The sequence below is a fragment of the Mastomys coucha genome, unplaced genomic scaffold (assembly GCF_008632895.1).
Source record: "Mastomys coucha isolate ucsf_1 unplaced genomic scaffold, UCSF_Mcou_1 pScaffold15, whole genome shotgun sequence".
Classification (NCBI taxonomy): Eukaryota; Metazoa; Chordata; class Mammalia; order Rodentia; family Muridae; genus Mastomys; species Mastomys coucha.
In genome coordinates, this window is record NW_022196897.1 from 149,815,239 (window position 1) to 149,828,759 (window position 13,521).

A 13,521-nucleotide genomic window follows, 5' to 3' on the forward strand; every position below is an offset into this window, starting at 1 on the left:
TTCTGTGAGGCTAAACTCCTCTGGTTTCCAACTAGAAAAAGAACTAACGTATGTGGATAGTGTTTGACAGGATTCAGAAGTCAGGGAGAAAATGGCGCAGGGATGAGGGGGTGTGGAATAGAACATGCAGCCATGACTCAGGCTAGCCTCACAGTCTCTGGGGGATGAGGTGACAGATAGTATTATATGATGCCACCCAGGGAGCTGACCCAACTTTACCAGGGTTAGTGTGTTGTAGGCCCGGAATCTAAATCTGTTCTCTGGCTCTAGAAACTTGCCCTTGACCTCACTATGCAGGCTGGGGGTGGGGGTGGGGGTGGGCTGGAATAGGAGGAGGAAGCCAGTAGAATGTTTCTAAGAAGGGCCTGCGGGTGAGTCTTGGAGCTTTCTGGAATCTTGGGGTTCTTGGTATCTGCCGTTTGACCTTAGCTATGAGTTGACTTTATCCAAAACTCTGAAACAGTAGAAAGTCCCACTGGGGGGGGAGGGGTCTGTTGCCTATGTGTTGTCTGATTTGATTGTCATGAGAACTTCTGTGATAACTGTGTCAGGGTAATGCTAGCTGCCTTACTAAGCCAGGCAAGCATTCTGACAGGACAGTGGCTTCCCTCCGTGTGATTCTCCTGCCTGCTGACACAGTGACCCACCATTCCCCAGGGCACAGAGTCCTCTGCGTGTACATTGCAGACAGAGATGGAGAAGTTCCCCTACTCCCTAAATTCAGGATTTAGAACAGAATTTCTAAGCCTGGAGCCCACACTCTAACTTGTACCCCTTTGGCAACACTCATCACATCAACACTTGTGGCTGTAAGAGAGGCTGGCAAACGTAGTGCCTTGCTGGGCAGGCGCTTTGAGTCAACACAACGCGGAGTCCTTGCTAGAGTTAGGGTGACGACAAGACTCTTGTAAGCAATCTGTTTCACCAGCTTACTCGGCTCATCAGGACTCTGCAGGCTGCTTGAATGGGATACTCCCGCCATAGGCCTGCTGAGTGGCCAGCAGGCCACTCTCTGGCACCCTTGTCCCCTCTGGCTTTCTGCCATCAGATTGCATGCTTGCCAAGAGTCTATTGGGTTTGTTTCCAAACTGGCCTGCACCAGCCACACTGGCCTTTGTGAAGAGGCAATTGTATTAGCGATCCCACAAGCGAGTGAAACATGAGCACAAAAGGAACACATTTGTTTTCTAATGAAAACTCCACGAAGACTTGTGGTTTAAAAGCTACTTTAAATTGGGCATAGAGGGCACAACTCAGAAAGAAATATCCAGGAGGCAGCTGGAGTGACAGCTCAGTGGTCAAGAGCATGTGCCGCTCTTACGGAAGTCCTAGGTTTGATTCTCAGCATCACATCAAGTGGCTTATAACTGCCTGTAACTCCAGCTCCAGAGGTCCAATGTCTCTGCAGGTGCCTGATCTCATGTGCACACATGTGTGATGTACACACACACATACACACATGCACACACATGCATGAACACACAAGCACACATACACACCTGTACACATGCACACACCTGTACACATACACACCTACATGCACATGACACACATGTATACATGCACACACATGCACACAAACATGCACATACACATGTACACATACACACATGCATGCACATGCACACACATGCATGAACACACAAGCACACATACACACCTGTACACATGCACACACCCATACACATACACACATACATGCACATGACACACATGTACACATGCACACACATGCACACAAACATGCACATACACATGTACACATACACACATGCATGCACATGCACACACATGTATACATGAACACACATGCACACAAATATGCACATACATACACATACACACAGGTACACATGCACACATGTACACACATGCACACAATTAAAATGATAAAAATAATGTTAAAAAGCCACAAGAACAGAGAGTCTGCACGCCTGCCCTTCCATCAGGTGCCTGCCAGTCCCTGGGTGTCCTTCATGTATCAGCTGGGAACAATGTTCAAAGCTCATGAATGGGACTAAACTCAAGGAGTAGCTTGGAAAACAAGGGTTTGTTTTTAACTGAATAAAGCCTTCCAGGTTTATTCCATCTTAAAGAACTCCCTGGAGACGGGGTGTCCACCTCTCTCCACTTTAGCTCACGCTTCTCTGATGTGGTCTGGGTCCAGGGTTCTGTTCTTAGCATGTCATTTTTAGAAATCTCATGAGCCAGGTGTGGTGCTGCATACCTGTTGTCCTGGCTACTTAGGAAGGCATCTTGTGTTGCACAATGAATTCGAAGGCCAGCCTCAGCAACTTAGCAGGATCCTGACTCAAAACAAGATAGAGAGCTGGGAATAAGATTCATTTGTAGAGGGCTTGTGTAGTGTGAGAGTGAGACTTAGGATTCAGTCTCCAGCACATAAGAAAACAAAACAAAACAAACAAAAACAGTCCCATTGCTTGAGTAACTGATTTACTCCTACTCCCAGCTCCGGTGGATATGTGGGCTTTTACAGGAGCATTATCCTCATTTCACAGGTGAGTAAACTGAGGCCCAGTATGACTGAAGATTAAAACCAGCATTCAATCCAATTTGTAAATACCTTATGAAGCAATAGATTTCCATATTGGTTTTTCATAAGTCTTTAGTTTGGTTAACCTAGTCTCTACTCTCTCCTTTCCCATTACAAACTAAGTTATTGCTACTTTTTATTTTGATACAGGGTCTTACTGTATAAATCTACCTAGTCTGGAGCTCTCTTTATAGACCAGATACCCCTGCCTCTGCCTCCCAAGGGCTGGAATTAAAGTTATGTACCACCAAGCTTGACCTGAATTTTTTAAAAATAAATTTTTAAACAAAGTTTTTAAGATTTCTTTTTATTCAGTGTATGAGTATTTTCCCTACATACATGCATGTGAATAGCTAGTGCCCAAGGAAGATGTCAGAAGAGGATCAGTGAACATCAAACACTTGTAATTGAGGGGCCATCTCTCTAGCCCCAGAATTTAGAACCAAATTTCTAAGTATAGCTTAATTATAACACATTTAAATGTAAGTGGCCACATATGACCAGTGGATAAAGCATGGAGGTACTGCTCTCCATGAGTGTACATGTATGTGCATGCACATATGCATGTATGCACTCATACAGTCCAGAGGATAACTTTGGGTGTTGTTCACTGAGCACCATTCACCTTTCTTTGAGATGGAGTCTCCCACTGGCTTGGAACTCATCTGGCTGACTGTGTTCCAGGAATTCCCCCTGTCTCTGCTCCCTGCCCCCAGCCCCCGAGCAATTACAGGCACACATCACCACACCTGGCTTTTAACATGGGTGCTGGGGCTTGACCTCAGAGCCTTCCATTTGTAGGATAAGCAAACTCCTGACTGAGCCATCTTCCCAGCCCTCAGCACATGACATTCCTGTCCAGCTTTTCCATAACTTCTTGCCATCTCTAGGCTATGATGTCTTCCGCATCAGCCCTGTGACTTAGGCAGCTCTTGATTTCAGCAGGGCAGATTCACAGCAGAAGAGAGGATAGGGCTTCTCGGCAGCTGAACTCTGACTGTCCTATGGCACAGCCAGGGTCACACCTGTACCATTGCCAGGCAAACTCCTTCCTGCAGGGAAGTATGGCTGCCAAGAGCAGAGAGAACTCAACAGACAACCTTCCAATGCATGCCTCTTGACTTGGTGACTTCAACGAGTCCTGTGTCCTTCTAGACCCGACTTTCCTCTTGTCTAGAGTGGGATCAAAGTGCCTACCCCACAGCCCCACTATGAGGATTAACTGAAGGTATGCCTACTTCATGCTTCATGTGTAATCGCACATGCCTGTATTCTCGGCACTCAGGAGGCTGAGGTGAGAGGAATGTGAGTTCAAGACCAGCCTGTACCACATAGAAAACTCTTCTTTTTTAAAAGAGAGAGAGAAAGAAATGAAAAGAAAAAGAAACACCAAAGAGGTTTTCATTACTTAGAATGATCCTCTAACTCACAACAAAGATACAACAAGAAAAAAGCAGGGTGGGGGTAGGGGTGGGGGTGGGGAGTGGGGGCTGAGGATGTACTTGGCTGCTGCTGTGATAAACCCACAGCCAAGGCATTGCATAGAAGGTTTATTTGAGCTTCTGGCTCTAGAGAGAGCTCACATCTTGAACCACAAACAGAAAATGGAGTGAACCTGAAGTAGCCCTCTGTCTTCAAATCCTCAAAGTCCTTCCTCCCTGGTGACATACCCCATCTAACACGGCCACACCTTCTGAGCCTCCCCCAAACAGCACCACCAACTGGGGACCACGTGCTCAAATGTCTGAGGCTATGACGTTATCCTCATTCAAACCACTCCAGAAAGAAGCAAGTTTTTAAAACTGCTTTACTGTGTAGATTCTAAAATGCACTCAGAGGTAGAAAGAATTATCTGATAAATCTCAATGTTCCTTTGACATTGTTCTTTGTTCATTGGTCAGTTTGTTTGTTTTGAGACATGGTCTACTGTGTAGCTCTGCTGAATTTGCTCTGTAGACCAGGCTGGCTCCAACTTCCAGAAATCTGCTTGCCTCTGATGGAATCGAAGGCGTGTGCCTTGACCTACAGCAGGTTTTTATTATCAACTGTTAGCAAAGTAGGAATTTGTTAGTTAGCAGTTGAGGATTCAATATCTCCATTAACCTAACAGCATCAATCCTGGTCCAGTGAAGACCAAGTCTTGGTGGCTTAAGTAAACGGCCACAGACAAGTGTTGGGACTCCAGGTTGGCTGAGAACAAAAGCTGGAGATGGGGGGGCATGCTCACATGGCTGCCATTTGTCCCCCAAATAACTTCCTTGTCCTCCTGGGACAGAGGTACCTGCTAGTGTGGACATGACGACGGCTCTGTCTCTCTGGTTCTCCAGAAATCAATGCTTCCTGGCCAGAACATTTGGGACAGCCCCTGCCCAATCGTGTCATCAGCATTCTTTGGTGACCGATCATGTCCTGCAGCTCAGATCCCTGAGTGACAGCCAGGCTGCAGATGAGCCACAGCTGCTCTCTAGGGAGCTTCTGATGATGTCCCCTAGGGTGAAAACAGTCAATTCTGTTAAGAGGAACACCACAGAGGGATCGTATCAAGGCAAACGCCTGAGCCTGCTGGCCTTCTGGAAAGTCACTGGAGTGTATCCTAACTGTAAAAATCAATTGCTCATGATCTCCAGAGCCTTGCGGAATGAGCGATACAGAAGACACGGGGGAGACACCGGCTGGGGGAGGGGTGTTGACATTTACTAGTGAGGCTCTGGGCACATTTGCTTGATTCTTATAGGAATCCTGTCAGGCAGATATTCCTACCCACCCACTGGGACAGAGATGGGCAACCTGAGGCTCAGAGAGGTGTAGACACTCGTCTAAGATGGGACCTAGCCCCAGCTCACTCAGATAACTAACTACTCCATCCCGGGCCCTTGCTCACCACCTGTTCTTGGGTGGCCTTAGATGACTCTCCTCTTATTCTGCGCCCCAGCTTCCTCTCCCCAACGTGGGAGTGGCCAAGGCTTCGAGCACCCAGGTCTCACTGCAGGGCCATGGGTACCTTGCTAGCATCAGGGGACAGAGGAAAATCACAAGGTCTCCTCAGGTCCCCAAGGTGGGGGGAGTGAGGGTAGACAGTACGGGGGGGAGGGGGGGGAGGGGCCCGGAGCTGAAGGGAGTGCCTTAGGGAGTTCTGTTTTTGGTGTCTGCTCAGCAGATGACTTTCCAAGCTGAGAAACACACGTATACAAACTCTAACCGTCTCTTGCTTAAAATAGAACTGCTGAACCAAAAATGCCAAGCACAGGGAAGCGTCACCTGCCTGGCAGGGCCAGACAAGCGCCTCCATGGCCCCATTTCTACCCACCCCAGTGGATGGCACATCTCAGTTCTGTCTCAGGACCCTCACAGTGGTGGGGCAGCTCCATCTACCCAAAGCTCTTGCAGCCATCCTGCAGATAAAGCAAGCAAGGACGCCAGGGCCTGTGGAAAGGGGATATGGCCAATGGTGACTTACCTAACAAACATGGTGCCCTTGGGGACTCAGAAAACCCCACATTCAAGTCCTCTCTCAGCCATGACCACAGGAACTTGGCAGGTCAACACCTTCTCTTTCTCAACCTGTAGAGGTGACAATATTGAAATGCCCAGCACACACAGGGCCTCCATAGCTTCTCGCCTCTCCTCTGTTACTGAAAACAGAATTCCTGGCATCTGTAGACAATTTTGAAAAGGGAGGAAACAAGACTAGCCGCTCAGGGGCACGGGGGAAGTGCCATGCCACAGCTTCTGTAAGCATCCTCTGTGTGGAGCATGGGTGTCTTGGTTCTCACATGGGGAAACTGAAGCACAGAGAAATGGAAATGTTCTATCTGTGGACACCCACATAGAATGTGAGGGAGTAAGAATTCAAACTCAGGTCTTTGTGGACCTCAGCTGTGATCAGGATCATCCATGTGAACTCCCCCACTCCCCACACCCCACCACGGCCAAACCATTTTCCAAACCTGCTTGTCTCCACAGGCTCTTCTCCAGCCCTTGATTAGTGGAAGGGCCTGGTGTCCTGCTCCCACCCTCAGATTCCTGCCCAGGTTTCTGCAGAGAAGAATCAGAAAAAACAAACTTGCTGATGCCCTTACTAAAAATAAAGCCGTGGCAACTGTGTTAACTCTCCCGCGTCAGCACCCCGCTTCTGGGCCACTTGGCTGCTATCCTGACTCTTGGGGGGTGAAGGCGTGCAAATCTTTCTCTATAGGCACTAAGCCCCAATTCTGCCCTGGAATTGAGGTCTCACAGGTCACAGGCCACATTCCCTGTGACCCCAACAGCGGCTAAATGCTCCTAGGCAAATCCTCATGCAGCCTTCTCCATTCACCCATGGCAGCTGTCAATCATCAAAAACTTGGAGATTTACCCCTATCTCCTATTCCTCTCCAAATTACCTTTTGGGGCTCAGTCAGTAAAGTGCTTGCTGCACAAGCAGGAGAATATATTAGTCGCCGGTACCCAGTTTTTAGTCAGGTGTGGTGCCACAGGTTTGTAATGCCAGCTGAGGAGGTCAAGAGGAGCTCTGGGGCTGGCTGGCCAGCCATTTGTCTGAATTGGAGAGCCCTGAATCCTAACAAGAGCTCTTGTTCTAAGAAAATAATAAGGTGGGTGACTCTTGAGAAATAACATTCAAAACTGACATGTGGTCTGTGCACGCATGCACATACATGTGCATGCATATCCCCCACATGAACACTTGCATATCCACATCAACTCCATCCCCCTGAAAAAGAACTTTTTGGTTCTCTGGACCTTGAGCTAGAAGGAAGGTGCCTGTGTGTCCCCATTCCTTCTTGGAGACTACAAAAGAGGCCTGTCTTCCTTCCACTTCCAGTTTCTGGATGTCACCTGCTTTGCCTCATCTTGGGGTCCTTCCACCAGTGATCAGGATGACTTGCTCACGCTGCCAAATCTGTGGGTATCTCTCTCCAGCCTTCACCTTCCATGCATAGGAACCCTCATAGTGATGCAGGACCCACTGGTGACTTGAGATCATCCCCATGCTTTATTTAGCAAGCTCAGCATCCACAGCTTCCCTTTGTCAAGCAGCCAAATGTATCCACAGATCCCAGGGATGAGGCATGGGCATCCCTAGGGACCATTCCTATGCTCCTGCAGTTCCTTATGAGACAGAAAGAAAAAAACACACACACAAACAAACAAAAACAACATTCCAGTGATTGTGAAATTGAACCAACCCACGCTCAGGAAGCAATGGAAGTGACTGCTCCTAACTTGCATGATCGAGTCCTCATTTGACCTTAAACTGCCACTAGGTGTGTGCTGCGTGCACACAGGTCTGAGTGCTGGACACCAAAAGATGATCCTTAGGAGTGGGGCATATATGGAACTCGAGGGTTATACTGTAGTGGGAGGAACGGAAGATGGCCGCATTCTGTGGGAGGAGCTCAGAGGAGAGCACCTGGGGTGGTGTCAGGAAACTAGTCCAACTGTGCTGAGAGTGGCAAAGTGGCCAGGGTGCGGGCCAGCTGAGTTGGGAGGATTAGCACATCAATGCCTGTATGGCACTTCTGCTGGCACTTGGCCCCTGGCAGAGAAGCAACAGATGTTGGCAGAATGGAAGGGGGAGAAGGCTGTAATGAGTCCCCGAGAGTTTACAGCTGGCACTGAAAGTTGAGGGTGGGCAGAGCAAGCAAGGGTGAGAGGCTATCGGGATTGGCCTGAGTAGTCATGACGATAGTAATGCGTCATGACTTCCCAGGCTGCAGCAGACACCTGGGAAGGCCAGCTGTCGCCCTCAGCTTCAGGCAAGGGTAACTGGCACTGCACCAGACGTCTTTATACAGGACCATATGTAAAACTCTGAAAAAAATCCTACGTTTGCAGCACGGAGACAGCTCCTTGCTCCTTCAGAAGTGGGGTCAACAGAAGGCTTCCCAAACACCTAGCAGCTCGGGGCATGCCCTGGGCTCATCCAGAGTCCTTCCCTGGATCTCCACAGCCAAATCCACAATCACCTGTTACCGAAGGCTAGCCCCCTCAGCGTGTATCTGACTGATGCCATTTCTACTCTGCCACCTTTTCTCTTCCACATGGCACCCCTTGCTTTTTCTGAGGTGTTGTGGTGAGACATGATGTCATTAAGCCTAGTCTGGATTTGAACTTCTGATTCCCCTGCCTCCACCTCCCAAGCACTGAGATTACAATTGTGGACCAGCATGCCTGGCTATGATGACTTTTGAAAAGCAAAGCAAAGCAAAACAAAACAACAACAAAACCCCAGATTATAGTGGGGGAATTGTGTGTATGTTTGCTTACAGCTTTTCCATGGTTTTCGGTTGTTCTGGAAAATCAGCCTGGGATCTAGAAAGGTGGCTCAGTGGTTAAGAGCACTGGCTGCTCTTCCAGAGGACCTGGGGTTTGATTCCCAGCACTCTGTAAATGTCGGTAACTCCAGTTCCAGGAGATCCTACACCCTCTTCTGGTCTCCATGGACACTGTGCAAGTGGTACACAGACAGATATGCAGGCAAATATAAAATAGAAATTAAATAATAAAAAATAAATTTTGTAGAAGTCACTTCTCTCTGGTCTTCTTGTGTGTCTCTCCAGCCTGCATCCTAATTCTCTTGGCTCCAGTCACACCAGCTTCTCTGCTGTTCCCTGTCACCAAGTCACCTCCCTTCTGCTTTTTAGCGAGGAGCCTACGTGTGTGGCCTGGATTTCCTCTCCCTGGTCACTCCTGGATGGCTTGGCACGCACCTTCCCAGGCGTTTTCCTCCTTCATCACACCTGTCTTACTTTATCTTTTTGTCCATTTGTCATCCGCATACCCGGTCTACTCCCACCGACAATGGTGGGCGCTTGGTTAATATTTGCTAGATGATAGACGGAAGGAAGGAAAGAATCCCGCCCCCCCCCCACCACCACCACCAAGACCTAGGACGAGTTAGGGATGGAGGCGGGTGCTGTGCACACCTGGGCCGGGCCTCTGCTCCAGATGTCCCTGCCGGGCCCCTGCGTGGGTTGGGGCGGGGAGCTTCAGGAGAGCTCAGAGCCCGCCCCCTGCTGTACGCGGGGCGCGGCGGGGATGGAGCGAGAGCCGTCGGGGCGCACGGAAACCGGCCCTCGGAGCCGGCGAGCCACGATGAGGAAGCAGAGCGCACGCACCGCGGCGCTCATCCTGTGCATCCTGTCCTACCTGCTGGTGGGCGCCGCGGTCTTCGATGCACTGGAGTCTGAGGCGGAGCGCAGCCGACAGCGGCTGCTGGCTCGGAAGCGGGGCGAGTTCCGCAGAAAGTATCGCTTCTCCGCCGACGACTACCGCGAGCTGGAGCGCCTGGCGCTGCAAGCCGAGCCGCACCGCGCCGGCCGCCAGTGGCGCTTCGCGGGCTCCTTCTACTTCGCCATCACGGTCATCACCACTATCGGTGAGCCCTCTGGAGTCTTCTCTCCTCTGCCCCGCTCAGTCCTGGTCTCTCCTCCGGTGCGATCCCACCTCCGCCCCTGTGACTTTGGAAAGGGCTTGCCAGCACGCTGAGGCACCCTTGCCTCGCTGAGCGAGATGGGGGTGGGGGGCAAACAATTGGCTAATGCCGGACTGGAGGCATCAGTAAAGGATTGCACTGAGGCAGGGGTGGTTACAAGAAACCCTGGGCTCTTGTGGTGAACAGAAGCGAGGCTTCCTGGTCCCATTGTTGTCAGCTGTGTGACCTTAGATAAGTTTCTTGATTTCTCTGAGCCTTCTCTTTCAAAGTGTTCTTTGAGTGTTGTTGAAAACTAGGATTGCTAATATGCCTTGCAAGAGGGAGGGAGGAATGCAAAGCAGTGATGGAGATTATTATTAAGGAGATAATATGTGCAGATAGTTTTAGCATAGGGCCTGACCCACAGAAAACATAACGAAAATAAGATTGTTTGTATATAAGATAACAATTATCCTGTTAGCCCCGTGATATCAGCACTCTACGTTGTCTTTTGACTGTTGTGTGACTAGTGTCCGAGAGCCCAATAGGCGTCCAATAACTTGCTAAGGGAATGACTAATTAATTACCAAAGCTTTGACCTCACGTGGGGGCATCCAGGGGAGCCCCTTTGTATACCATTTGGACTCCAGCTCTTACCATAACCACATCTGGCCAGGACCTGAGGGCCTAAGCCTGAGAAACCTGCAGAAGAGAGAAGCAGGCTCCATAGGGCTTTAAACCTGTTACCTAGCCACTTGGTGCCGGGCTCCAACTGTAGTTGCTAGGTGTGCCTGTGGCCTCCCTCTGAGGAGCCACACCTCAGAGAGGGCACTTGCACAGGAGCCCTGGGGTTTTAGCACACATGCAAGCCCAAAAGCTGAGTTCTGAGCATCTCCTGCTCCCTGCCTTCTCAGGCAAGCGACTGTACCCTCTTGGCACATGTTTTTGTCAAAGGCAAAAGGCAAATGTTCTGCCTTGCTGGGCGAATGAGGGCCCAGCATGGGGCCCTAGGCTAGGTAGGCACTGCTTGTTAGTAATAATTTATTATTTGCCAAGTCTAGAGCCAGCTCCCATTCAACACTTCTGCCCTCTCTTGTCTACGAGTCCCAGCCTCGAACCCTCTCATTTGCCTTGCCTACAGAGGCTATGTTCTGTCTGAAGCCTCTACCCTTTCCAGTGTTATTAGACAGCCTAGCAGCCAGGTTTGGCTCTTTCCTCGATGATCTGAAACCCAAGCTAGGGAAAGAAACAAAAGGGGGAAAAAAAAAAGACTAAAACCAACCAACCAAAACCAAATCAAAACTGAACAGAAACTGGAAATGCTTTGCTTTTCTGGCCACTTGAGTGACTCAGGATGTGCAGTGGTGGCTACCATGGCTCCTGACCTTGAGGAGTTCAAATCAGTGATGGGCACAGTGTGTCCCTCCTCCTGGTACCACGGGGGGGGGGGGGGGTGTGTGTGTGTGCAGACCTTAGGGCTTTAAATGCTTATGTTACATTGAGACTTTAAATATTGTATATGTTCACATTGCATGTTCCATAGTGTACTGAGGGGTGCAGAATGAAGGGGAAACTTGCTCCTATCCCCCCATTTCCCCGGAAGTCTTTTGGTCTAGTGTATATTAATTGTACACAGCAATGGGTTTCCAGTGAGGCATTTTGCTGCACACACACATCGGGCTCTCTGACCATAAGCACCCCACCACCTTCTCTTGTCTTCCTCCCCTGGCCCTCTTCCTATTCCCAAGTTCTTTTTCCCTCTTCTACCTACCTGTCTCTTAAAAAAAAAAAATCTAGATTCCACATGAAATAGGAAACATGCCCCCTTCGTCTTTCTGAGTCCCTATCCTGTCTCTTGACCCGCCCACTCATCTCCCTGGGTCTTATACACCTTACCTGTCTCTGGCATACTTCTAGCTACATGCTCTGTGTGTATGTTCCTTTAAGCATCACACACGACATATGGGTAGTGTATCTATATTTTAACTATTTCTGTTCTTTTAGTAGTGGTTTTTGTTTGTTTGTTTGTTTGTTTGTTTGTTTCTGAGACAGGGCCTCGTGTAGCCCAGACTGGCTTTATAATCACTATGTGGCTGAGAATAACAGAGAACTTATAGTCTTCCTGCCTCGGCCTCTCAAGTGCTAGGGACTTATGGGTGTGTGCCACCATGTTTGTCTTTTATGTGGACCTGGGAATTGAACCTGGGACATCAGGCATGCTATTCAAATACTCTCCATTGAGCTGTTTCCCAGACCCTGGTTTAGTATATCTTGGTGCTTTTTAATGTCAGCCCTAAAGAGCCACGTCATTTTTTTTGTTTTGTTTTGTTTTTTGTTTTTGTTTTTGTTTTTTTTTTTTGAGACAGGGTTTCTCTGTGTAGCCTTGGCTGTCCTGGAACTCGCTCTGTAGACCATGCTGGCCTTGAACTCAGAAATCCACCTGCCTCTGCCTCCCAATTGCTGGGATTAAAGGCATGAGCCACCACTGCCCGGTGCCACGTCATTTTTTAAGAGGCTGAATATCGGGGCTTCTCAGCCTTAGAAGTACTGACATCCTGACCCAGTTCATTCTGTTATGGGGCCTGTCCTGTGTCCTGTAAGACGGTGATAGCATCCCCAGATTCTGCCTCTGGATGCCAACAGCATCCACCATGACAACTTAGACGCACAGCCATTCTCATCCCTTAGTAGAGAAAACCAATAGTTTCCTTAGGTGTTGTCAGATGAGTGCATGGTGACAAGGCCACTGTAGGCTGGTGTAGTGTCCTATCATCTGGATGGTGCTGAGATGAATCCAACCAGGCCTCCTCTATTGATGGCCGAGTGCTTATTTCTAACTTTTGCCATGACCACGGTGGCAGCCCCTGTGTACTGGAGGGCTAACTGTGTGGAGCCGCACAGGTCTAGGGCTCTGTATGTTTTACCTGAGCAGACAGGATAGGTCTGCTGGAGGAGGAATATTCTGTATGGGAGGTGGATCCCCTCACTTCTCCCTGGTTATGGGCCCATGTAAGCTATAGTTGCTCTCTCCAGAAAGAGACACATCCACACACTTCCACAATGGCACAGTGACACATGGCTCAGGGAAGCTCACCCATGCCTAGATCCATGAGGGGATCAGCAAACAGTGCTAGCACCAGAGATAACCAGAGCCAATGGGTGTTTTGTGAAGGCCGACAGGGTGACAAAAGATGAGGAGGGATTTGAAGGGAGCAGGGGGCTGAGAAGGGAAGAGAAGCCAGTCCAAGGAGGAGAAAATATGAAAGAAGGCATGTGTAGAAGTGACTTTGTAGTAGGGACCCAATGGGCTGTACCCAAAGAATATTGGTATAAAAGGGATGAATCTGGAGACTGGGGCTTAGAAGGATGGCTGAGGCTGGGGAGTGGAGAGGAGAGGGGAGGGGTGAGGCTGGGGAGTGGAGAAGTGAGAGAGGCCTGATCCTGAGAAGATGAGAAGAGGGGTGAGGCCAGGGAGTGGAGAGGAGAGAAGAGGGGTGAGGCCAGGGAGTGGAGAGGAGAGAGGAGGGGTGAGGCCAGGGAGTGGAGAGGGGAG

General features: G+C 49.5%; 1 protein-coding gene across 1 annotated transcript in view; it reads left to right on the forward strand.

The window, feature by feature from the left end:
* The first annotated feature begins 9,498 nt into the window (after positions 1 to 9,498).
* Positions 9,499 to 13,521, forward strand: part of Kcnk15 (potassium two pore domain channel subfamily K member 15) — a 5,907-nt gene continuing 1,884 nt past the window's right edge. Inside the window, exon 1 of the mRNA XM_031373741.1 lies at positions 9,499 to 9,932. Within this exon, the coding sequence (XP_031229601.1) occupies positions 9,503 to 9,932 (430 nt within the window). The 5' untranslated portion in view covers positions 9,499 to 9,502. The remainder of the gene's footprint in view (positions 9,933 to 13,521) is intronic.